At 37.9% G+C, this 25,976-nt stretch overlaps 1 protein-coding gene across 3 annotated transcripts in view; it reads right to left on the bottom strand.

The window, feature by feature from the left end:
- The window catches only part of CCDC141 (coiled-coil domain containing 141), a 179,947-nt gene that overhangs the window by 88,113 nt on the left and 65,858 nt on the right, over positions 1-25,976 (bottom strand). For 2 of the 3 annotated variants that reach the window (XM_033113107.1, XM_033113108.1), the window contains exons 6-7: positions 23,966-24,082; positions 6,974-7,081 (exon numbers count right to left, since the gene is read on the bottom strand). In XM_033113107.1, the coding sequence (XP_032968998.1) occupies positions 6,974-7,081; positions 23,966-24,082 (225 nt within the window). The remainder of the gene's footprint in view (positions 1-6,973; positions 7,082-23,965; positions 24,083-25,976) is intronic. The other variant, XM_033113110.1, reaches the window with a different exon arrangement.

Below are 25,976 nucleotides of genomic sequence, written 5' to 3'. Positions count from 1 at the left end.
GGCGCAGGACGCAGACCTAGCTCAGTGCTCCAAGCTTGCTGCATTTCAGAGCTACCGAAGCTGCAGGAGAGGGAAGAACTCGGACTGCTAGGGCTCCATTTATGGCCCACAGGGCTGAGGGGACAGCATATAACACGGCTGAACCCAACGCTCATGGCAGAGACCTCGGAGAAAAGACTGAGGGATGAAGGCTGAAAATGGTGGTTTAAGCCCTCACTGCCGAGCAGAGAACGGAAGCCTTAGGCACTGAGACAAGCAGCCTCCTCCCTACCCTCTCAGAGCTCGCCCGGCCCCCACCTGCCCGGTGCTAGAAGTGGAAGAGTAGCAGTGTCAGAACAAAAGAACAGAATATTTGCTGTTCTGAGAACTGTAGACCACAGACACAGATTTGCAGCCCAACTAGTTCCGGCAAAGGGGAGGGAGCTGTGGAAGCAGGACCAGCTGTGGTGGTGGTTGCTGCCATTGCTCTGGGCCACCTCTCACAACTCACCACACCCCTGGCCCCACATATCTGGGCGGATCCCTGCAGGAGTAAACAGAACTGCTGAAACACACAGGCTCTGAATATGGTACAGGAAAAGCTTTGGAACTTCAAAAGCTCTCTGCATACCTACACAGACACTGCACCTTGTGACCCAGGTGAACTTTTAACAGAGGAGAAGCCCGTCTCCCAGGGAATCCCCCACTGTGGGAAAAGCTGGAATAGTGCAGAGAAAACATAGCACTACCGTGTGAGAGAGAAAAAAAGGCTGCAGTCAGAGAGAAAATAAAACATTCTACCAACAAGTACTAGAAAACAAAGAAAGACTTCTTCCTATCAACCTGTTGCAGAAGCCACTCCTGTAGATGTCTAGGAAGAAAAATAACAAATCAGTAATTGCCATGAATAACCAAGGCAACAAGACAGCTCAGAAAGAAAGTGAAAAGTCTCCAGAAAAGGAACTTAAAGATATGGAAATATGTGACTTAAATGACAGAGAATTCAAGATTACAGTTCTGAAAAACTCAACGAGATGCAAAAAAACACAGAAAAGCAGTTTAATGAACTCAGAAACACAATCAAAGAACAACATGAGCATTTTACGAAAGAAACTGAAATTTTAAAAAAGAACCAAATAGACTTTCTGGAGATTAAGAACTCAATAGAAGAAATTAAGAATGAAATAGCCAGCTTAGGTAGTAGAGTTGACCAGATGGAGGAAAGAATCAGTGACATCGAAGATAGAAACCTGGAAATTACATGGATGGAAGAAGAAAGAGACTTGAGACTTAAAAGAAATGAAAGAACTGTGCAAGAACTTTCTCACTCCATCAGAAAGAGCAATGTAAGAATTATGGGCATACCAGAAGGAGAAGAAAGAGAGAAGGGAACAGAGAACATATTCAAATAAATTATCGATGAGAACTTCCCAAACTTGTGGACAGAACTGGATCCTCCAGTCCAAGAAGCAAATAGAACACCTAATTACCTCAATCCCAACAGGCCTTTTCCAAGGCACATTGTATTGAAGCTGTCTAAAATCAACAACAAAGAAAGAATCCTCAAGGCAGCCAGGGAAAAGAAGACGGTAACCTACAAAGGAAAGCCCATTAGATTATCGTCAGATTATTCAGCAGAAACTCTACAAACCAGGAGGGAGTGGAACCAAATATTCAAACTATTGAAAGGGAGAAATTATGAGCCAAGAATAATATACCCAGCAAAGATATCCTTTAGATATGAAGGAGGAATAAAGACCTTTCCAGACATACAGAAGCTGAGAGAATTTTCTAATACACGACTTGCACTACAAGAAATACTAAAGGGGGCTATTCGACCAGCATCAATAGGGATAATTTGTGGCAACCAAAACATAAAAAGGGGGAGAGTAAAGGCCTGAACCAGAATATGGGAATGGAGAAAGTAAGCATGCTGAAGAAAATGGAATACTCTAAATATCAAACTTTCTTTTACATAAACTTAAGGGTAACCACTCAAAAAAAATCCAGAACTGAACTATATACTGTAATAAAAGAAGAAACAGAGGGAAACATCATAAAATACCACCACACAGAAAAAACAGACAACAACAAAAAGGCAAAGAAACAATGGAGACACAGACTTACCAGAAAACTAAAGATAGAATGACAGGAAATCCTCACATATCTATGATCACCCTAAATGTAAATGGACTGAACTCACCAAAAAAAAGGCACAGAGTAGCAGATTGGATCAAAAAATTAAACCCAACCATATGCTGTCTCCAAGAGACACATCTCAGCTACAAGGACAAGCATAGACTCAAAGTGAAAGGGTGGAAATTGACACTCCAAGCAAATGGTATCCAGAGAAAATCAGGTGTAACCATATGGTATCAGATGAAACAGACTTCAGGGTGAAAAAGGTAACAAGAGACAAAGATGGACATTTCATAATGGTAAAGGGGACTATACAACAAGAAGACATAACAGTCATCAATATTTATGTCCCCAATCAGGGAGCACGAAATACACCAAGCAACTACTAACATAACTAAAGGGAGAAATTGACCAAAACACAATTATACTAGCAGACTTAAATACATCATTGACAGCTATGGATAGATCATCCAAACAGAAAATAAATAACGAAATAGCAGCCCTAAATGACACCTTAGATGAAATGGACACAATTGACATATATAGAGCACTTCATCCTAAAACATCAGACTATACATTTTTTTCTAGTGTACATGGAACATTCTCATGGCTGGACCATATATTGGGACATAAAATCAGCCTCAGCAAATTTAAGAAGATTGAAATCATACCAAGCATATTCTCTGATCACAAGGCTTTGAAGTTGGATATAAACTGCAAAAAGAAAGCAGGAAAAAACACAAATACATGGAGATCAAACAACATACTTTTAAAGAACGACTGGGTCAAAGAAGAAATTAGAGGAGAGATCAAAAGATACATAGAAACGAATGACAACGAAAATACATCCTACCAAAATTTTTGGGATGCAGCGAAAGCAGTTTTAAGAAGGAAATTTATATCATTACAGGCCTATCTCAAGAAACAAGAAACATCCCAAATAAATAACCTATGTTACACCTTAAAGAACTAGAAAAAGGAGAACAAATGAAACCCAAGGTCAGCAGAAGAAAGGAAATAATGAAAATCAGAGCAGAACTAAATGAAATAGAGAGCAAAAAGAAAATAGAAAAAGTTAATGTGACAAAGAGCTGGTTCTTTGAAAAGATCAACAAAATTGACAAACCCTTGGCTAGACTCACTAAGATAAAAAGAGAGAAGACACTAATTAACAAAATCAGAACGTAATTTAGTGGTTACCAGAGGGTAACGGGGTTGGGGGGTGGAAGATGAGGGTAAGGGGGATCAAATATATGGTGATGGAAGGAGAACTGACTCTGGGTGGTGAACACACAATGGGATTTATAGATGATGTGATACAGAATTGCACACCTGAAATCTATGTAATTTTACTAACAATTTTCACCCCAATAAATTTAAAAAATAATAAAAAAAATAAAAAAATAAATAAAAAAGGAAGGAAATTCTAACATATGCCTCAACATGGATAAACCTTGAGGACATTATGCTAAGTGAAATAATTCAATCACAAAAAGATAAATACTGTATGATTCTACTTATATGAGGTACCTAGAGTAGTCAAATTCATAGACAGAAAATAGAAGTGTAACTGCCAGGAGTTGAAGGAGGGACGGGGAATTGTTGTTTAATGACTATAGAGTTTCAGTTTTGTGAGTTGAAGAGAGTTCTGGAGATTGATTGCATAACAATGTAAATGTATTAGTACTACTAAACTGTACACTTAAAAATTATTAAGATGGCAAATTTTATGTTATGTGTATTTTACTGCAATTAAAAATAAATGTTAAAAAAAAAAAGAAACAAAACCTTCAAAAAAAAATCAGAAATGAAAAAGGGGAAGTTATCACGGACACCACAGAAATACAAAGGATCATCCAAGAATACTATGAAGGACTATATGCCACCAAATTCAATAACCTAGAAGAAATGGACAAATTCTTAGAAACATATAGCCTTCCTAGGCTGAACCATGAAGAACTGGAAAATCTATACAGACGATCACCAGTAACGAAATTGAATCAGTCATCCAAAACCTTCCCAAAAGCAAAAGTCCGGGACCAGATGGCTTCACTAGTGAATTCTACCAAACCTTCAAAGAGGATCTAATACCAATCCTGCTCAAACTCTTCCAAAAAATTGAAGAAGAGACAGTACTCCCTAACTCATTTTATGAGACCAACATTACTCTGATACTAAAACCTGGTAAGGACAACACAAGAAATAAAAACTACAGACCAATATCTCTGATGAATACAGATGCAAAAATCCTAAACAAAATCCTAGCAAATCGAATGCAACAATGCATTAAAAAGTTTATTCATCACGACCAAGTGGGGTTCATCCCCGGGGCACAAGGATGGTTCGACATCCGCAAATCTATCAATGTGATACATCACATAAACAAAATAAAGGACAAAAATCATATGATTATATCAATTGATGCAGAATAAGCATTTGACAAGATACAACATCCATTTATGATTAAAACACTTAATAAAATAGGTATAGAAGGAAAATACCTTAACATAATAAAGGCCATATATGACAAACCCTCAGCTAATCTCATCATTAATGGTGAAAAACTGAAACCCTTTGCTCTATGTTCAGGAATATGACAGGGCTGTCCCCTATCACCTCTGCTTTTCAACATAGTGTTGAAAGTCCTTGCCAGAGCAATCAAGCAAGAGAAAGAAATAAAAGGCATCCAAATTGGAAATGAAGAAGTTAAACTGTCACTCTTTGCAGATGACATGATGCTATATATAGAAAACCCTAAAGACCACCAAAAAGCTATTAGAAACAATCAACAAATACAGTAAAGTTGCTGGCTACAAAATCAACGTGCAAAAGTCCATTGCATTCCTATCTACTAACAATGAAATCTCAGAAAAAGAAATACAAAAAACAATTCCTTTTGCAATTGCATCAAAAAGAATAAAATCCTAGGAATAAACTTAACCAAGGATGTGAAAGACCTATATGCTGAAAACTATAAGACATTTTTAAAAGAAATTGAAGAAGACACAAAGAAATGGAAAGACATTCCGTGCTCATGGATTGGAAGAATCAACATAGTTAAAATGGCCATATTACCCAAAGCAATATACAGATTTAATGCAATCCCCATCAAAATCCCAATGGCATTTTTTAAAGAAACAGAACAAAAAATTATCAGATTTGTTTGGAACCACAAAAGACCCCGGATAGCCAAAGCAATCTTAAGAAAAAAGAACAATACTGGAGGTATCACACTCCCTGACTTTAGCTTGTACTACAGGGCTACAATAATCAAAACAGCATGGTATTGGCAGAAAAACAGACACGTAGACCAATGGAATGAAATAGAGAACTCAGAAATAAAACCACATAAATATGAACACATAATTTTTGACAAAGAAGCAAAAAACATACAATGGAGAAAAGACAGCCTCTTCAATAAATGGTGCTGGGAGAATTGGATAGCCACGTGCAAAAGAATGAAAGTGGACTGCTATCTGTCACCATGTACCAAAATTAATTCAAAATGGATCAAAGACTTAAGCATAAGACCTGACACAATAAACTGCACTGAAGAAAACATAGGTACTAAACTTACGAACCTTGGGTTCAAAAAGCATTTTATGAATTTGACTCCAAAGCCAAGGGAAGTAAAAGCTAACATAAACAAATGGGACTATGTGAAACTTAAAAGCTTCTGCACAGCAAAAGAAACCATTGACAAAATAAAGAGGCAACCAACTGAATGGGAGAAGATTTTTGCAAACAGTGCCTCCGATAAGGGGCTAATATCCAAAATATACAAAGAACTCATGAAACTCAACAACAAAAAAACAAACAACCCAATTGAAAAAATGGGCAGATGACCTGAAGAGACATTTCTCCACAGAGGACATACAAATGGCAAATAGACATGAAAAAATCAACATCACTAATCATCAGAGAAATACAAATAAAAACCACAATGAGATATCACCTCATCCCAGTCAGAATGGTTATCATCAACAAGACAAATAGTAACAAGTGTTGGAGAAGCTGTGGAGAAAAAGGAACCCTCATACACTGTTGGTGGGAATGCAGACTTGTGTAGCCAGTGGAAGGCAGTGTGGAGGCTCCTCAAAAAATTACGAATAGAATTACCATATGACTCAGCAATCCCTCTCCTGGGTATCTAGCCAAAAAATCTGAAAACATTTATCCATAAAGACACATGTGCTCCAATGTTCATTGCAGCTTTGTTTACAGTGGCCAAGACATGGAAACAACCGAAATGTCCTTCGATAGATGAATGGATAAAGAAGTTGTGGTATATATACACAATGGAATGCTATTCAGCAGAAAGAAAAGATGATATAGGAACATTTGTGACAACATGGATGGATCTTGAGAGTATAATGCTAAGCGAAATAAGTCAGACAGAAAAAGCAGAGAACCATATGATTTCACTGATATGTGGTATATAAACCAAAAACAACAAAAGAACAAGACAAACAAATGAGAAACAAACATTCATAGACACAGACAATAGTTTAGTGGTTACCAGAGGGTAAGGGGGTGGGGGGTGGGAGATGAGGGTAAGGGGGATCAAACATATGGTGATGGAAGGAGAACTGACTCTGGATGGTGAACACACAATGGGATTTATAGATGATGTGATACAGAATTGTACACCTGAAATCTATGTAATTTTACTAACAATTGTCACCCCAATAAAAAAATAAAATAATTAAATTAAGATTAAAAAAGACTATGAAGAATAGAGGCTTAGAGCTGCCCACAAGGAAAATAAGATCACAAATCTAAAATAGCAAGACGAAACAAAAGAGCCAGCAGTTTTTAAATGCATTTTAAAATGTGTAATGTTTGTAACACACACAGCCCATGGTTCTTCTAGTTCCTGAAATGCAGAAGCCAAATGACTGCAAAGCCATCGACCGTGTGAGGTTGGGTGACGCAGCACATCAATTCCCGACTGCAGGGATGCCTGAAGGAAATGGTGTGAAGCCCTTAACATTCAACCCACTCAGTTTGCAAAAATATGGCGTACTCACAGGTAGGAAGTAACAGCACTTTTCAAGACATGAGGGTTTGGGTAGAACAAACGTACGTAACGGTGATATCACTGTAGTCGTGTTAACATCATTTCCCTTTACTGTTTCTTGTGACAATTTATTAAATAGGAGAGGTGCTTAACCCTTCTGATTACTCCCTAGAAGCCTCCATGTGAATAACTAGTTTCTTTCAACTCTTCACAGTTTCGGTTCCCGGGTTCCCAGGGACTCACTGTACATGTGAATGAAAACCTTGAAGTGTCTTTAATACTCATATGTGGAATCTAAAAAAAAAAGTCAAAACCATAGAAACAGACTATAAAAGTGAAGCCAGGGGCTGGGGGTGGGGGAATTAGGGAGTGTAAAAGAGTTGGCAAACTTTCAACTATAAGATAGATAAGGTCTGATGATCTAATGTACAACGTGTTGATTATAGTTGATAGCATTGCATTGTCTAACTGAAATTTGCTAAGAGCGTAGCATTTGAATGTTCTCACACACAAAAAGAAAATTACGTGAGGTGATGGATGTGTTAATTAACTAGTTGGGGGGATCCTTCCACAGTGTACACATATATCAAATCATCAGGATGTACACTTTAAACATCTTACAATTTTACATGCCAATCATGCTTCAGTAAAACTAAGAAAAGAAAAAGAAAAAGAAATAAATCTCTGGATCCACAACACAGTGAATCCCGTATTACAAACACCAGGTTTACAAAGAATCCAAACAGCCTATACCAGCCTTCCAGGGCCTGTGTCCCCACCAATGCCCTGCTACCATCACAGGAGTGTGCAAGCTTTATCTTTTATAGTAGGTGCAACTTAGAGGCAGCAGGGGGTTTGGCCACTCTGCAAATAACTTTTCAATACCGCCCAAAATTCCACTCTTATGTTTGAGTTAATAAACATTCACCTTCCAGCATCAGTGGTGGGGTGGGATGGTAGAGGAAGAAAAGAAAGAAGAAAAACAATAGTCAAAGATGGTTAAGAAGTTGGCAGACATTCACACCTTAGCGTGAATCAGATTGCTTTCCTCCAAACACTTGAGAGCAATAGCACTGCATCCATCTTTCATGAAGTTTTGCCCATTATCTCTCTGTTGCCTCAGAATCAAGAGTCTCCCCGTAGAATTTTATTTAATCTCCAGTCTTGATGGTGATCATGCAGGAGAGAGAGTGACTTATGACTTCCCAGCCAAACTGAAAGTCACTTATAAACAACAGCAATTTAAAAGTCCCGCAAGGGCCGACACAGGATAACGTTTTGCTGCCAGCTGCACTTCCAATGGAATCATCCATTGACCCAACAAACACTAGCTGCATTCAATTCCTGTGTCCCAGACCCCTCCACTGGGTGCTAAAGGAAACCCAGAAAAGAATATGTCACGGCCTCCGCTTTCGAGCAATTCACAGCTATGGGGAAATCACACACCTGGAGAAATCAGACATGTGAATGACTGAAATGCCAGGAAGAATGAAAATGAGCCTATAATTGAGCAGTAAGCAATACTTTATGAGCAAAGAAGAGAAAGACAGTGCTGGATGGATGAAAGGTTCCTGGAGATGGAATCTGTACTGATGCTGAGACCCAAAGTTGTCAACTAAGATCTGCATAGGTTCACTCTCTAGGCTGCAGTGGAGCCATAGAGCTGTAAGTAGACCCCTTCTGCCCAATGGACTGACCTCTGCTGAAAACAAGACAACAGGCTCTAAATGGAGTCATTTATGCTAAGCCCCATGTCAGCAAACCAAGACAAATTATAGTTTCGACCTTTCCTCGAAATGGAATCTTAAACCCGTAAATGAGAAAGCACTTGGTCATCACTAGTGAGATAATCTGCCTGATAGACAGACCCCTGCCAACCCCTAAGGGACAGGGACCATGTCATAACCAATCTGCTTTTGCTAATATACTTCCTTGTCCCCTCCCTTCTGCCTATAAACGTCTTATTTTGTACAGATCCTTGGAGCTCCTTTTTTTCTGTTAGATTGGATGCTGCCTAATTCACAAATTGTTGAATAAAGCCAAGAAGATCTTTAAGATTTACTGAGTTGACTTTTATTTTTTAACACCTCAAAATATTATCCAAACATCCTGAATGTGTGTGCTTTGTCATGCTTCTTGGCCAATTTCTGTTGGGCTCAATCTTGAATTACATGCCAAACTCTCTTCATGGCTTTTGTTTCTGCTTAGTTTTTCTGACTCTGTTGCTAATACTTTGCCCCCAATTTTACTTTGACAGCACACTCTATTTTCATTCTACCCCTCCTCCTCTTCAGTAACCACATCGGGACCTCAGGCTACGCCTGTTTTGTAACTTTACTCTTCCCATGCCAACTCTAACACTGTAATTTGCTATTAACTTTGAACAAGAAGAGAAAATACGGGAAAAGAAAGTCTATGCTGAGGAGTCAGACTGAACGAAGCCTCAGAGGTGAGAAAGTATGTGGTAGGCATGGGAATGATACGCAGATTCAGGGAGACTTACAGGTTGGGGGGCAGGCAAAGGGCAGATAACAGAGGGCTTTAAATGCCCCAAGAGTTTGTACTTGGAGATGCTTGAGAGAAAAACGGCCGCGTCTCAGCTTGTCCAAAGGTAACTTTGGTGACATCATAAAGAATTAATTGCAAAATGGAAAGACTGGAGGCCCAGATGCCAGTTAAGCATGTGGCAGGATTATTTATTATATTCTTCCTATCTGCCCTGTTTCAAGAAGACAGTCAATATTTTCTGTGCCCCTTTTGCCTTAATGAAGTTTATGGTACAATCAAAAGCAGAAGGTACCTGCAAGTCATTTCCCCTCCTGTCTTTTGTAAAAAGACCAAGTCCATTGAAGACATTATGATAGATGTGGTGAAGGAGAAGGAGACAGGCATGAGGGCCACTGAAAGACCGGGAGATCTGGTTAGCGCTGGAGAGAAGGCTAGATGTGAGATGAGGTATGCGGAGATGTATGGTCTTCTTAGGACAGTGCCACAGGCTTTTGTGGGGATGATTGTGTGTTCCCTCCCAGGAGAGTGGCAGTCAGGCCTGCCTGGGACTCCGAAAAAGCACAGAAACAGCAGAGCCGCTGCAACTGCAGTCTCCATAGAGGCTGAGACAGTAATTGTTTCAGAGGGAACTGGAGTGGTCTCGATGACTGGAGTGGCTTCCCCAGTGCTATGGTGCTGTATGGGGCAAGGAACACTTGCAAAACCCTGGGGAAAGGGGACTCCGATAATGATGGAGACTGAATGTCCCACCAGTCAGAGGATAGGAGCTCAGAATCAGGATTATGTTGATTAAAAAAATTAAAAACAAACAAGCAATATTTCATGCAAATATTGCAGTTTGTAGGCTCAGGTTCATATTACTACACAACATAATTGTAATAGAGTCAGTCAAAGATTCTGAGAACCCATACTAAAGTGGTGGTCCTGGGGCAAGAAGATGAGAAGGAGACAAAGAGGGGAAAATTGACTAAAACTGAGAGAGAGATGATCAAAGTGAGAGGAGAGAAAGAATGAGGACTCTAATGTGACCCTGAAGTCCCTCTAACCTGGGTGGCTGAAGGACTGCAATATCTTTTGCCAAGAAATAAAACAGGCGCAGGTTTGAAGGGGAAAGGAAATGATTTTCGTTGAGCTAGAAGTGCTAGTGAGGAATCTAAGTGCTAGTGAGGAATCTAAACCTTCAATAAGAATTTCTGAAAGAGGACTGGAGTAGAGAAAAGATATATGAGTTGGAAATTTTTTTTTTTTAAGTCTAGGAATCATCAAAATAGAAGTGATATTGTCATCATGGGATTAGCTAACTCTACGTGAAGAACAAATGAAATGAGAAAAGAGCCAAAGACTAAGCATTATGTGCAAAGAGAGAATGGAGGAAGGCATGCCCTTGAAAGAGATTTGGGAGCCATCCCAAAGATGGGAGAACGAGAGAAAGTGGTGTCTCAGAGGCCAGACACAACGAGAGCCTGAGTCATCAGTTCCTTGAGAAGGAGCAGCTTCTCATTATGCAGGTAAAGGATTTGGGGGTGGGGGTCAAGGGGCACAGAGAAGCCAAGGAGGCAGAAACTGAAGTCGATGTAGTAGTTTCCTAGGGCTGTTGTAACAAGGCACGACAAACTGGGTGGCTTGAACAACAGAAATTTATTCTCTCACAGTCTGGAGGTCACAAGTTTGAAAACAAGCTGTGAACAGGATCTGGAGGCAGTGAGGAAAGGACCTGTTCCAGGCCTCTCTCCGGGCCTTGCAGATGGCCCTCTTCTCGTGGTGTCTCTCTGCATCATCTTCGCTCTTTGTGTGTCTGTCTGCCTCTGTGTTCAAATTGCCCCTTTTTAAAAGACGCATTTAATTAGGGTCCACCCTAATGACCTCATCCTAACGAATGACCATTGCAATAACCCTATTTCCAAATCTGATCACATTCTGAGATGCGGGGTTGGGACTTCAACATCTGAGTGTTGGGGGACACAATTCAACCCATTACGATAGTCAAGGAAAAGGTGGAAGGGCGTCTTAAGTGTTGAGCAGCAATGTTTTTGTTTTTGATTTTGTGAGAAACTAAAATATAATTGAAGGAAGAAGAAAGGGTGACTGAAAAGTGAGTTGTGAAGAATGAAAACGGAAGAGTAGGGTAAAAAAGGCAGAGGACCGAAAAAACAAAACAATCAAGCAATTTCACTTTGTATGACTAAGTGACTCTGAGGTTAAGTAAAGCCTGACTGAGAATTTTTAAAAAACACAAACGGTTTGGACTGGTTGTTATGGTGAATGGAGCAGAGAACTAACAGATGACAAAGAAAGAACTTCGTAAGGCTAACTGATAACAGATCAATTTACTTTTAAATGGTCCATGCTAAACAGGACAAGGAGGGAAGAAAAGATGAAAGGAAAGGTGGGTGTCATGAGAGCAGTTTGGGGTGATACCATGGAACCAAGTGTGGCCACTGGAGGGGGAAGCCAAAGTGATGGCCTTTGGAGTAAAGAAAAGCAAGGAAATCTAAGGCCACAGCATAGAATGTCACCAAATGGATACTGAGGTAGCACAGGAAGGTTGCAGGGATTTAGGGGGTGACATATTAAGCCATAAGAAAATGCCTTCTCAGGTGCCCACTTTAAGTAGATTCAATTTCACTAGCACTAGGACGATAGCGATATTATCTTGAGTTGTAACAGTAGTAACTATAAACAGTCATGCTCTGTGGGAATTTTTATTTAAGGGCTAGTAAATGTCAGGAAGAAGAGGAGGAGGAGAATATGAGTGAAGAAATTTTGTAAAAGGCACAACTGAAAAAACAAAGAGAAAAGCTTTTGCTAAGCATTAAAACCTAATTAGTTGGCGAAGATTCTGTAAGCAAAGTGATAGCAGGTAGTTTTAAACCTCGTGATCAAAAAGTACAATATTCTTTATTTGCTTTAACTCATCCCCTTCTTAGGTGGGCATAAATATTTCCGAAGGATTTTCTAAATCAAATTTCCATGGCAAATGAAATCATACGGTTCACTAAGCTTTAAATTAACTTACAAGTTAGGGCTATACCAGGGTTACTAATGTGAAAATCCAACTATTTTGTAGATTTCTCCCAATGCTTGCAGGCAAATTCAATACTATCTCTACATATTGTGCCTATTAGTAATGGCATTGTTTCTGATTTATGTTCGGTGAAAAATGACATCTGCTTTTAATTGGGAAGTTCATTAAAAAATCAGACAAGTAAAACAAATTAGTCACTAGAATGTAGACAGAGGAATTGAAATGCACTAATGCAGGTGACCTTACTGTTCAGAGACTTATTTAATTTCTGCCTTGAGACATTTCAAATTCAGACCCTACATTATTTTTTAAATTAGATGAAACATTATAAAAGGAACAAACTCTGCTTCATTGTATAGGTTTCCCTTATAATCATCAGAGATGAAGTGAGCTGACTTACTGAAGAAATATGTTTTAAAGTGGTTTTACCATTTTTTCACATACCTCCAGGGAGGAAACTTGGGGACGTAATGGGAGTTCAAATAGCAGAATAGTCAGCTCCTTTATACAGGTTAATATGTGCCACAATGAGAAGAAAATAGCTCAACACTCTGGGTGAAGCACTTGGGAAATATTTGGACGACTCAAAAACCATTATAAGAGCTCTGGATATTGCTGGGCACCCCCTGAACCACTTGAGAGACCTATAAGTAGCTCCTTTTGTACTAAATAGTTCATGTAAGTGCTATTTCTGAGAAACTATTTCTATTCTTAAAAGGGAACAATCAGAAAATTTAAATATTTGTTTTTTGATCTTCAATTACCTAAGTAATGGATCTAGGAATAAAGGCAAACAATAAAAAGAAATCAAGTACTAAGCTCAGACAACCATGTCCAACCTTAAGAGACTCAAAGCTTTATTTAGACTGAAATCTTCTGAGTTCTTAGAATGTCCCAGTATTTTGACTCTATAACTCGTTTTTGTTCTGCCGTTCTTTCCTTCATAATTTTTATGACCCAAATAATGGCCCACAGACCAACAGCATCAACACTACATTGGAGTTTGTTAGAAATGCACACACTGAAGCCCCATCTCAGACCTGATGATCCAATATCTGCATTTTAAGATCCTCCAAGTAATTCATGAGCACACTGAAGTTTAAGAAGCTCTGGTCTAGAATACACTGAAACAATGGCTTTTTACAATTAGATGAGCTGGAGACAAATACATATAAACAGGGAAATTTGCAGATGACATGATCTTATATTGAAAATGCTAAGGAATCCTAAAAAAAAAAACACCCTACAACTACTAGAACTAATAAATTAATTCAATAGAGTTGCAGGGTACAAAGTCAATGCACAAAAATCAGTTGTGTTTCTATAGACTAACAAACTGACAAGGAAATTAAGAATTACCAATTGCATTTACAATAACATCAAAAAGAACACAATTTAGGAATACATTTAATCAGAGAGGTTCAAGACTCATGCATTGAAAATTATAAAACACTGTGGAAAAAATTAAAGAAGACCTAATTAATGGAAAGATATCCTGTGATCATGGATTGTAAAACTTAATATTGTGAAGACGGCAATACTCCCCAAAGTCATCTACCAATACAATGCAACCGCTTTCAGAATCTCAACGGCCTTTTTTAAAGACATGGAAAAGTTGATCCTAGTATGTCAAATTGCAAGGGATCCTGAATAGCCAAAACAATATTGGAAAAGAACAAAGTTAGAGAACTCACACTTCCAGATTTTAAAACTTACTACAAAAACTACAGTAATCAAAATACTGCGGTACAAGCATGAGGATAGATATTAATATATAGAACAATGAAACAGAAGTGAGAGTCCAGAAATAAACTCTTCTATCTCTGTTTAGTTACTGTCGATAAGGGTGCCAAAACCATTCAATGGGGAAAGCATAGTCTCTTCAACAAATTATGCAGGGACAACTGGGTATCCATATGTGAAAGAACGAAGTTGGACCCTTCCTTCACTTCATACCTTATAAAAATTTAACTCAAAATGGAGCAAAAATCTAAATATAAGAGCTAAAGCCATAAAATGTGTAGAAAAAACATAAAAACAAATCTTTATCACCTTGGATTTGACATTGGTTCCATAGATATAACACCAAAAGCACAAGCAATAAAATTAAAAACTGGTAAATTGAACTTCATCAAAATTAAAAACGTTTGTTCATCAAAAGACACTACAGGCAAAAGGCTTGAACAGACATTTCCTCAAAGAAGATATTCAAATGGCTAACCAGCACATGAAAAGAGCTTCAACATAATTAGTTATTGGGGAAATGCAAATAAAAAAACCACAATGAGATAGCACTTCACACATAAACATGGCTCTAAAATTATATACAAATATGCATATATATACATATACTAGATATACACATATATAGTATATGTATATATATGAAAATAACTTTGGGCAAGACTGTGGAGAAATTGAAACCCTTGTACATTGCTGGTGGGGGCATAAAATGGTGCAGCTGTTGTAAACAGTATTGTGATTCCTCAAAAAAATTAAATGTAGAAATATCATATGACCCATGAATTCCACTCCGAGGTATATAGTCAAAAGAATTAAAAATATGTGAGTAGCCCAAAGGTGGAAACAACCCAAATGTCCATTAACTAATGAAGGGACAAACAAAATGTGGTATATTCATACAGTGGAATATATTTTCAGCCATAAAAAGAAATGATGTACTGACACATGCTACATACAACATGGATGAACCTTGGACACATGCTAAGTGAAAGGTGCCAGACATAAAAGCCCACTTAATGTATGATTCTATTTACATGACATATTCAGAATAGGTAAATCCATAGAGACAGAAAGCAGATTAATGGTTGTCAGGGGCTGGGGGAGAGGAATGGATTGACTATTTAACGGGTATGGTCTTTTTTTTTTAAGGTCGTGAAAATGTTCTGGAATTAGATAATGGTAATAGTTATACAACATTGTAAATACATTAAAATTTGCTAAAGGTAAATTTTATGTTATATTTGTTTAAAAAAAAAAGCCCACATTACGTTGTGCAAGGCATTGTGTTAAGTACTGCCATCTGAGAACACAATTAATCCTCACAACTGTGTGAATTAGACACAATTTTCACCCTCTTTCACAAAGGACAGAATCCAGGTTCAGCTACACAGGAAATATGGCTGAAAAGCAGAGATTTACCTCAGGCCCTGAGAATGCACCATTCACTCCACCGCCATATTCTGAAATACTATGTATTGTTGCCTCAAACAATGTCTGATATAGCCACATGGTTTATAACATGCAGTCATTAAAAAGATAATTAAAATATGCATTTGAATAGAGAAATGCTTATGATATAATGCTAACTGGAAAAACCACACTGCAAAACACCACATACTTAATTTTGTATTTAAACACACACACACAACATATACATATGCACACAATTGTTTAATATTCAATATTATGTATGTTTTATATTTCCTTCCCATTTCCATACACATCCATGCACTATGAGTGATTTTAATTTTCTTTAGTTTTATGTATTTTCTAATGTTTTCAATATTAGGATGTGTTATGTAATCAGAAAAATAAAACAATAAACATATTTTTAAAGAGCCACTTTCTCTTAGAGGTATTACTGATGGTAATTATGCATTTAAATTATTCAAATAAGCTTGCAAGAGATTCTGCTTTACTTCTTTATCTTATAGTTAAATATTTTGTAACTTTAAAGTTGACTTTTTCCTCTGAAAAAAGATTCCGTGGGACTTAAGTGTTGGTATTTTTTAAGATCTCCAAATAATATTTTCAGAAGGAACTTGTTTGACGCCAAGATTACAAATCCAATTTAGGAAATCACTCAGCAAGAACTGGAAAATATTTTCAATGACTTGGAAAATCGGATTAGATGATGAATCATGGAAGATGGTTTCAATCTTGAATCTAAGGAATGTGAATTGTACTATATTAAAACATTGAAGACAATGTTTCTATACACCATTTTCAGTTTGCTTTTCTCCCAGAACTTCAAAGATTATTAATCAAAGACTTTATATATATATATATATATATATATATATATATATATATATATATATATATATTCATCTATGAAAATAATTAAGGAGAACATGGACGTATATGAAATATATGAGAAAAACAACTCAGTGCCTCTTAAACTTTAGCGTCAATTCAAATCCTCTGGGTTAAAATACAGATTCTGACTTGATAGGTTTGGTGGGTATAGCCTGAGATTCTGCATTTCTAAGACTTCCAGATGCTTCTGCTTCTGTGTGGGAGCCACACTTTGAAAAACAAGGCTACAAATCTCCTTTAAGCCTTTAAAATGGAAATTAATTATCTCAAAAAGACATCATGCCACACCTAGAGTCACTCTCATTCAAACTGCAATAGTTTTCTAAGTGACTTTTCTGCCTTCAGTATCACTACATCCCATTCTTATCATTCACATTGTTTCCAAGGTAACCTTCTAAAATGCAAATCAGTTTACACTACTACTCTACTTGGATGATCCTTATTACCCATCACATCTCAAATCCAAATGCTTACAGGGGTCTGGCACATAATGTGAATAAGTAGAGCAAATGAGAAATGGTGGGGGCTGTGGCAAACTGGGGTGCATGTGCCTTTTCTAAAGGAAATAGCTATTGAAGAGCAGCTATGTCTATATGAAATGTGAGCCTGATATTGCCAGATACTGCAGGGATTTTTTCGAAGGAACAGGAAATCTAAATTCCCTTTTTGATAAAAATTTCAGAAAAAGTCGAGAACCATATGATTTCACTCATATGTGGGATATAAAACTGAAAGCAACAAAGGAACAAAGAAACAAAAATTCAGTCACAGACAATAGTTTAGCGGTTAGCAGAGGGTAAGGGGGGAGAGGGGCGGTAGTTGAGGGTAAATGGGGTCAAATATATGGTGATGGAAGGAGAACTGACTCTGGGTGGTGAACACACAATGCAATATCTGGATGATGTATTACAGAAATGTAAAGTAGAAACCTATGTAATTTTACTAACGAATGTCACCTCAATAAATTTAATAAAGATAAAACATTTTTCAACAGTTTAAGATTGGCAGTGAATTTTTTTTTTTAAATCTGATGTCTGAAACAAACTACACAGAATCTCTGAACATGAGATCCAGACTTCAGTATTTTTTCAAAGCCCCAGGTCATTCTAGTATGCACCAACTAAAAATGGCCTGAACTGAACCAAGGGCTGATGGATTAAGAGCTCACCACAGTGGTACAAAAATTACTTTAAACTGAAAACATCTGAACAATCAATAGTCACAGAAAGAACTATTACCGAAATGTAAGCTGAGTCTCTTGAAAATACAGCTGCCTTGATCCCCTTCCCAGGGAATTTCCTGATTGAAAGAAGACTAACCCTTAGTGCCAGGAAGTGCAAATTCAGCTGCCATAAACCTTCCCACTGGGGAACATCTAGTCAGGAAAGAGACAGATTGCCCACTCTATTAACATCAAAAAGCCCAACCAAACCTTCCATACTCTTCCAAAGGCCGTAAAAGTCCCCCTTTCTTAAGCTGATATATATGAACCTTTACTTTGGGCTAGTCCACAAGTTTTTCATTACTGGGAGCTTCATGGTGCATGTGTGAAAATAAACCTTGTCTTCACTCCCGTTAATCTGTCTATTGCCAGTTAATTTGCAGGCTCCAATCACTGGACCCAAATTGGAAAAGAAAAAGTTTCCCTCCCAGCACAGGTTGGTTCCTGAAGGCAGTTCTTATATGAACATTATTTCTGGTGTGTGGAAGCAGGAATAATTATGCCTCCTCGAATGAGATAAGAAGAAAGTGTTTGTTTATGTACTATTTTAATACATACATCCTGCAACCAAATCTGAGCTCCAAAGGTTGAATTCAAGCCTTGGGGCATCGAATTGATATATGATAAAATCTAGGAGTATTTAAGGTTTCTTAACGAAAGGGTGGTTTATAACCATCCATGTCTGCAATTTTTTATCTACTACACATGTGAAAGGAAAAAAATTTTTCATATTTCATTAAAATTAGTATAATTTAATACAATTATTCATAGTCAAAGGTTGTATTAAAAATCCTTTTGTTCAATTATTTTAACACATTCTGAATCAGGTATTACATTTATTAAGAGATATGAAAGTTGCCATATTTATTATTTGAATGCATTCCAGGAAGACATGATAGGGGCATTTTCAAAGTTTATTTAGAAAGAACTTACTGAGTAGACTAACACGCACAGCTGTAGCAGAAACACCTACTTTCCCTGTGTCGTTAGGTTATTTCTATGAGTTTCACTCATGAATCCCCAGCTTGAGGCCTTATTTCTATGTTAAATCTCCTTTGAAAGGAACATTCCTCCCTCTTCTCCTCATACCCATACCCAAGTAAAAGTCCAAAACATAGTATGTTGCTCCCTGTTTAAGGATATACAAAATTGGAACCCTTCTCTAAGAACAAGGAATGAGATCGTTGAAACACCACAGAGGAAAACTATTTGAACATTGACATCACGGATGGGAAAGGACAACATTTGTGGAGCCACTACTGAAATGTGGATGTTTTCACAAATATTTGCTCATTGAGTTTTCAAGGCTCAGCTCCTCCTTACAGGTGAGGAAGGTGAGGCTCAGAGAAGTCAAGTGCACCCAGATTGCATAGTGAGTGACACAGCAGGAATTTCAACCATGTTTTTCCCCATGGAGCTGTAATGCATTATAGCTTCATAATCTTTACTTTTAGAAAACTTGCTAGCCCAGGTGGAAAGAGGCTAGTAAAGGGAGCTCTAAGGAAAATGTTTCACCAGCACAGGATGCTAAGTCCTTCCGGAAATCCTAACACTGTGAATAGGACCAGCAATGAGCTATGCCATCACACAGGACCCTGTGTTTAGAAGGGCCCATGCTTGCATTAATGTTCTGCTATTGCTGTATTGAAATCGTAGTAATTCTTTAAGAAAACCTCTGCATTTTCATTTTGCACTGGCTCCCACAAATTATGTAGGGGTCCTTCATATAACGGCCAATAAAGTGAGAATAAACTTTATAGATAAGAGAACTTCCTTGAGGGGTCAAAAGGTGGTTGGGTCTCAGTGTCAAGGGCAGTGGCCATCTGAAATAGAATGAGGTTGGATGCCATAGACAGGAGACAAGCCAGGGGAGAACTTCCTGGGGGAAATGCTTTCTCTCCCAACCTGCCTCGTCATTGTTTGTCAATGTACCTTTTCAGTATAAAAAATAGCAGCCCTGTCTAGTACTAGCCAGAGGGGAGAAACATCAGATAGCACTGGAATCTGACCGGTGGCGAGCTAATAAATGAGAAGTAAGCAACTGACCTTTTCCTTAGGGTGCCCTCTCCAACTCTCCACATGTGAACTGGATAGAATATAACCCAAGAAAATGGGTCTTGGAACAAAGCAGGGTTCAGACTCTAATCAGTAAAAGATCCTCCAAGGACCTTTGTATGTGTCTGGGGTATAGGGGCAAACCAGGAATGGTTGAGCCCTAATTTTAACAACAAAAGCTCTCTGCACTCAGGGGCTCCCTGCTTCACACCCACTCATCTAGAAGGGACAAGTTAGAACACTGGATTTCACAACCTCCAGGCCTTACCAGTCAAGCTGCTGATATCCCAAGGGAATATTAATTCACAGGGAAAAATAACATCTGATGAGTGCAAACAACACACTAAAAGACCTAAATCAGAGGAAGCGGAATTAATGCACTGGACAAACCCAAAATTTAATATATGAATATAGTATACCTTACGATATAAGAAAGGACATTAGACGGATGAAGCAGGAACAGTTGTAAAAAAGAATCAATGTGAGGGATTGGGCATGAAAAATGTAAATAACTAAAGTAAAGAACTCGGCGGGAGGGCCGAATAGCAGGAGTTCAGTAGAAGAATCAGTGAACTAGAAGATCTGGTATTAGGAGGGAATAAAGAAAGGGGAGGCACTTAAAATTATGAAGGATAGAAGTAGAACATCAATATCTAAGTAACAGAACTTTCCAAAGTTATACAGTAGATATTACCATAATGAAGAACACAAGGAACCACATAAATGAGATACAAGCAGTGTTGTGGGAAGAAACACAATGAGATCTGTGCCTTAATACCATTTAGGCAAATTGAAAGTATGGGACTCTATATATTTTAGGAATAGGAATGTCTAAAGCCACATATTGAACTCATTAGAGTGAGTGCTTGTGAGAATGGGAATGTGAGTGGATAGAGAATTAAGGGGGCATAATAAAAACCAAGACAGGACCAAGCTGGAGATTTATGATGAATTAAAGAGTTTGTGTAACACCAATTTTTTAAAAGAAAGAAAAGAAGGAAGGAAGGAAGAGAAAATGGACAGACAGATAGGTAAAAGGAGGCTAAGTGATTATCTTTTTTTTTTTTAATTAATGTTGATTGGGGTAACGTTACCAGAGAATTACAAAAATAAACTAAAACAATGTTTCTTTCTTCCTCACAGTTAAAAAGGTCTTAATAAACAGATGTGAATCAAACATCCTTTTTATACCAGGCACTATTCTAGATACCAAGACGAGTGGTATTCTCCACTTTTAAGGAATGTTGCTATTTCCCCAGTCTAGTCCCACTTCTTTGGGCCAGCTCTGAAGTGCTGCTTTTTACACTCATGTTGCTTTAAATATAATAAACACAACTGATTTTGGAATCTAAATCCTATCCTCTTTATGGGATCTAAAAGTTAAAGGGAGTTTCGAAGTCACTTAGGCCCACCTACCACAGCCGCAGGAGTCTTTTCTATATCCCACAATGTGGAAGTTTCCTTCCCTGTAATGACTATTTCTTTCCTGGGGAAAGGCTGTGGAATAAGTAATATTAGCTCTGAGGCAACTCTCCTTAGTCTCTCTTCTCTGGGTTAAACATTGCTAGGACTTTTAACTCTTGTCCTAGACAAACTGGTCTGATCATTATTTTGCCTTATTCTGCCTTATTCTGGAACGACCACCTCCTAACCAACTGCTCATATCCCATCCATCTGCTCAAGCCCCATTCTTCTGGAATGCTATCCTGGATCACCCCAGAACAGAGGGCCACTCCATCCTCTGCATTTACACTGATGGGGTCTCTCGCTACGCACACAGTTCAGGGACCCCTGCTGCCTTGAATAACCAGGTATCTTGTCATTGGAGTCTCTAGTGACCCAAATTGATGCAGGCATCTTAAACCTTTTTAACAACAAGTTGTGTTTGAGTATCCATCTCTATTTGGTTGAGCCAATCTAAATAGTTATGGAATATTTTGGTATCTGTAAAGATGGCATTGAGATTGGGGGGGTTCCATAAACTAGCCAATAGTTTGGATGGAAAATATTACACCATAAAGAATGCTTCAAGGTACGTAATAAAACGGGAACTCCCAGCAAAGCAAACTAATACTTATTTTTCAAATTTATTTGAAAACAAATTTATTCTCAAAGATGACATAGAAAAACAGTTATCACTATCTCAGCTCCCAAAACCAGTTCAGCTCAAAAACTACTTATTTGAGTACTCCCTAATACTCAGCTTCTGCATGAGATCTGTAACTGGTTCCTGAGTGATTCAGCACCCGAAAGGAAGCAGTCGACTTGTCCGGAACAAAACTGTGTTTATTAGGAATTTGTACCCTTTTTTATACTATTTGCTTGGATATTCTTATGGTGTAGCTTCTATATATAATCAAAATGTATAAACCTGCCATATGAATTCATCCATATGATAAAGTATTTTATAGCTAAAGGATATCAGGTTACACAGAAAAATATTTCAATAAAGTTATAAAGGAAAAGAAGCATAACTCTAGTGCTATGTGTTTCTAGGGTCGTGTATGGAAATGCACAAAAATATTAATAATGGTTATCTTAGTAATGGTTATCATTGGATTTAAGGATTCACTTTTATTTTCCTTATAGTTTAGAAGTTTTCTATGATGTACTTAATATAATAAGATACATATATTATTAAAAATTTACATCTTAAGCCCCTTATGCCTGCAATACAAGGATAATGATGGAAAGAATAGCTATGTTTTTCTTTTATGAACATTGGCCTTACAAATGTGAACAATGATAGAAACTGTGCCCTACTAGAACCGAGGTCATACGTTAACAAATATTCTACTCCAAACTGTCCTCGGGGTTGTGAGAAACCATAAGCCCCCAGTTACAGTGACTATAAGCCCAAAGTATGCCTGAATTATATGAACATACCATTTTGGTTTGTTTGTGTTAAAGGAAGCAAACATCCTATGCAATTTGGGTCATCTCTTATGCTCAACATTTAAGGATTTTGATAGAATTTTCACTGATAAAACTTGAGTTTGACATGCACAGAATAAATTGTTGTATACTTTCAATGAAAAAATATTCTAAACAGATAAACCAAAATGTTGAAAAATTTTAAAGAACTTAAAAAATTGTCAATTACAGCAGTCTTTGAAACTGCATCTTTTATCAGTCAGACAAATAATCAAAGCAAACACTTTGAATACCTATATATAGTTCGAATACCAGCAAACTTTGGAAAGTATTTATAAATCCCACATGTACAAATGAGTCGATTAACAAATAACAAGACATAAGGAGAGGGGAGCACCGCTGCATAGCTGCTCTGTTGCTTTAGCACTTCATGGTTCCATTTTGTACATTAACACACCTACAAGTAGTTGCTTGGCTGGTAGCCATTACTTTTTGCAAAACTAAGAAATGTGAATCAAGTTAAGAAACTAGGGAACTATAAATGGAAACAGTTAAGTAAAGTATACCTGGAAATCACAAAAGTGATAGCATAATGAGACCTCAGTGTAGAAAAACACTTTTCTAGAAAGCTAGCAGAGAATAGTGTGTAAGAGTGTGAGCTGGGGAGTTAGGTAAGACCTGTAATCAAATTCCAACTCTGCCACTGACAAGAGATATTTCATTGGTCAAGTTACCCTGCATCGCTAAACCTATGTTTTAGTTTGTTTTTTGATCTGTAAAATGAGGAAAATAATACCTACTCCTTAGGGGTTTGGTGATAATTTAGATAATGCATCTCTTATACTTAATACACTATCTATTCAAAAAAGACAGTTATAATTGTTGTAGAAGCTGTCGTTTTGTTCATTATTTTTCAAGAAGCACAGTCAGTGGTCAGTGGCATTAGCTAATGCTATCATAATCTTTTCTGTGTAAACAGTGGGTTCTTCAAAGGGAGATTTTAGCACTCCTCTAATACCTATAGAAGCATGGTCAAGGCAAGTCCATGCACTTTTCAATTAGTTTTTAATGTGTCTCTTACCTTTGCTTTTATTTTCAGTTCCTCGTGCTTACGGATTAGCTCCTCATTGTCTGAAAGTGATGAACCTAGGCTTTGTTCCCGTAGCTCTTTTATGGTTTTCTGAAACCAAGAAGTAACCTAGGTAAGAAGCAACAAAGAGATATCAAATTTCAAATGATTAGAATAAGTGAGTAAAACTTCAGGAATATTTCCTTAACCTTTCAAAACTTAAGCTACCTCAATTTCACTTTACATAAACTCATCTTGTGCATCAAATAATTATGATCGAGTTTTTATTTTTTTCTCCATTCAACCTCTACATGCTTAAGAGAAAAAACAAAATAATCCCTGAAAAGCATGGAAACAATATGTCAATTCAGATTACATGGCATGAAGAAAATAATTCAAAATCTCCTAACAAAGAGGCCAGCCCGGTGGCTCAGGCGGTTAGAGCCCCAGGCTCCTAACTCCGAAGGCTGCCAGTTTGATTCCCACATGGGCCAGTGGGCTCTCAACCACAAGGTGGCCAGTTCAACTCCTTGAGTCCTGCAAGGGATGGTGGGCTCCGCCCCCTGCAACTAAGATTGAACACGGCACCTTGAGCTGAGATGCCGCTGAGCTCCCCGATGTCTCGGTTGGAGCACATCTCTCAACCACAAGGTTGCCAGTTCGATTCCTCGACTCCCGCAAGGGATGGTGGGCTGCGCCCCCTGCAACTAGTAACGGCAACTGGACCTGGAGCTGAGCTGCGCCCTCCACAACTAAGACTGAAAGGACAACAACTTGACTTGGAAAAAAGTCCTGGAAGTACACACTGTTCCCCAATAAAGTCCTGTTCCCCTTCCTCAATAAAATCTTTAAAAAAAAAAAAAATCTCCTAAAAAAGAAGAACAGATTCCCACATAGACTATAAATCATGCATGCTTTTAGAATATAAATCTTCTTTCCTGATTAAGAATATGAATTTGAGTATAGTTACAGGATCCACATGAAGATATTAAACAGCATATGCAGAATTCTATTTCTACTATAAAAAAAATGTAAAAACATTGTTTGTTGCAATTGCTGGAAAGCTGTACTCTGAAAAATAATGAAGAAGTTCTTAAAATTCTGTTGACATTATAAATGGCTCAGAGCTTGACATGTTCATTTAGACTTGATTTATAATACGTGCCTTATATGGTATTAAAACAACAAATAGCAAAGTACATTCTAGAATGCACTTGAAAGAAGCAGTACATTCTAGAATGATGACATAAGTTGACACTAAACTGATGACATGGGGTCCCTGGAGGTAGATTCCTTATCCAAATTAACGGAAAGAGACATGGAGTTTTACTCTCAAGTCCTATGCAGTCTTATCCGCTTGATCACGTCATCCCTACTGATTCCTCAGAGCTCACTACATGCGAGAGAGAGCTCGCAAGTTGCTTTTTGGGCATCATCTCTACACTCTATAACAAGTGTGCGATCATCACTGTAGAGATGAGGAGAGGTTAAGCAGCTTATCCAGGGCCATATAGCAAGTGGCAGAACCAGGATTTGTTCCCAAGCCTACGTTAATCCAAAGCCCACACTCTTCCCATTGTGCCCTGCCGTCATTCTTGGGTAACCTGAAGTCTTATAGCCCTGGGCGTCAGGGGGAATTGCTTAAACCTAGAAAAAAAAAATAATCCTGGCAGCCCATTCAAAGAGGTGGGCATTGTCCAAGCATCATACTATGTCTTTCTCCAGCTTAGGTTGTTTTGCCTACAAGAAGCTCAGGATTTCTCTGAACTCTTATAACATGGAGAAATGTTTGAAGCAGAGAGCCAATGAGAAAGTTAGATTAGTCCTGAAGCTCCACACAATAAATGTACACCACACACACACACACACACACACACACACACACACACACACTACATAGGGGGTTACATCGAATTGGACATTCCATTACCAGTACAGGACTGATGTCACCACGCTGGTTTTGAGATACCAATGCTTAGAATTTTCTAGCATGGAATAGGTAGTAAAATATGGAGTAAAAGGG

The sequence above is a fragment of the Rhinolophus ferrumequinum genome, chromosome 8, assembly GCF_004115265.2.
Source record: "Rhinolophus ferrumequinum isolate MPI-CBG mRhiFer1 chromosome 8, mRhiFer1_v1.p, whole genome shotgun sequence".
In the NCBI taxonomy this organism is placed as follows: Eukaryota; Metazoa; Chordata; class Mammalia; order Chiroptera; family Rhinolophidae; genus Rhinolophus; species Rhinolophus ferrumequinum.
This window is presented reverse-complemented; position numbering and strand designations above follow the sequence as displayed.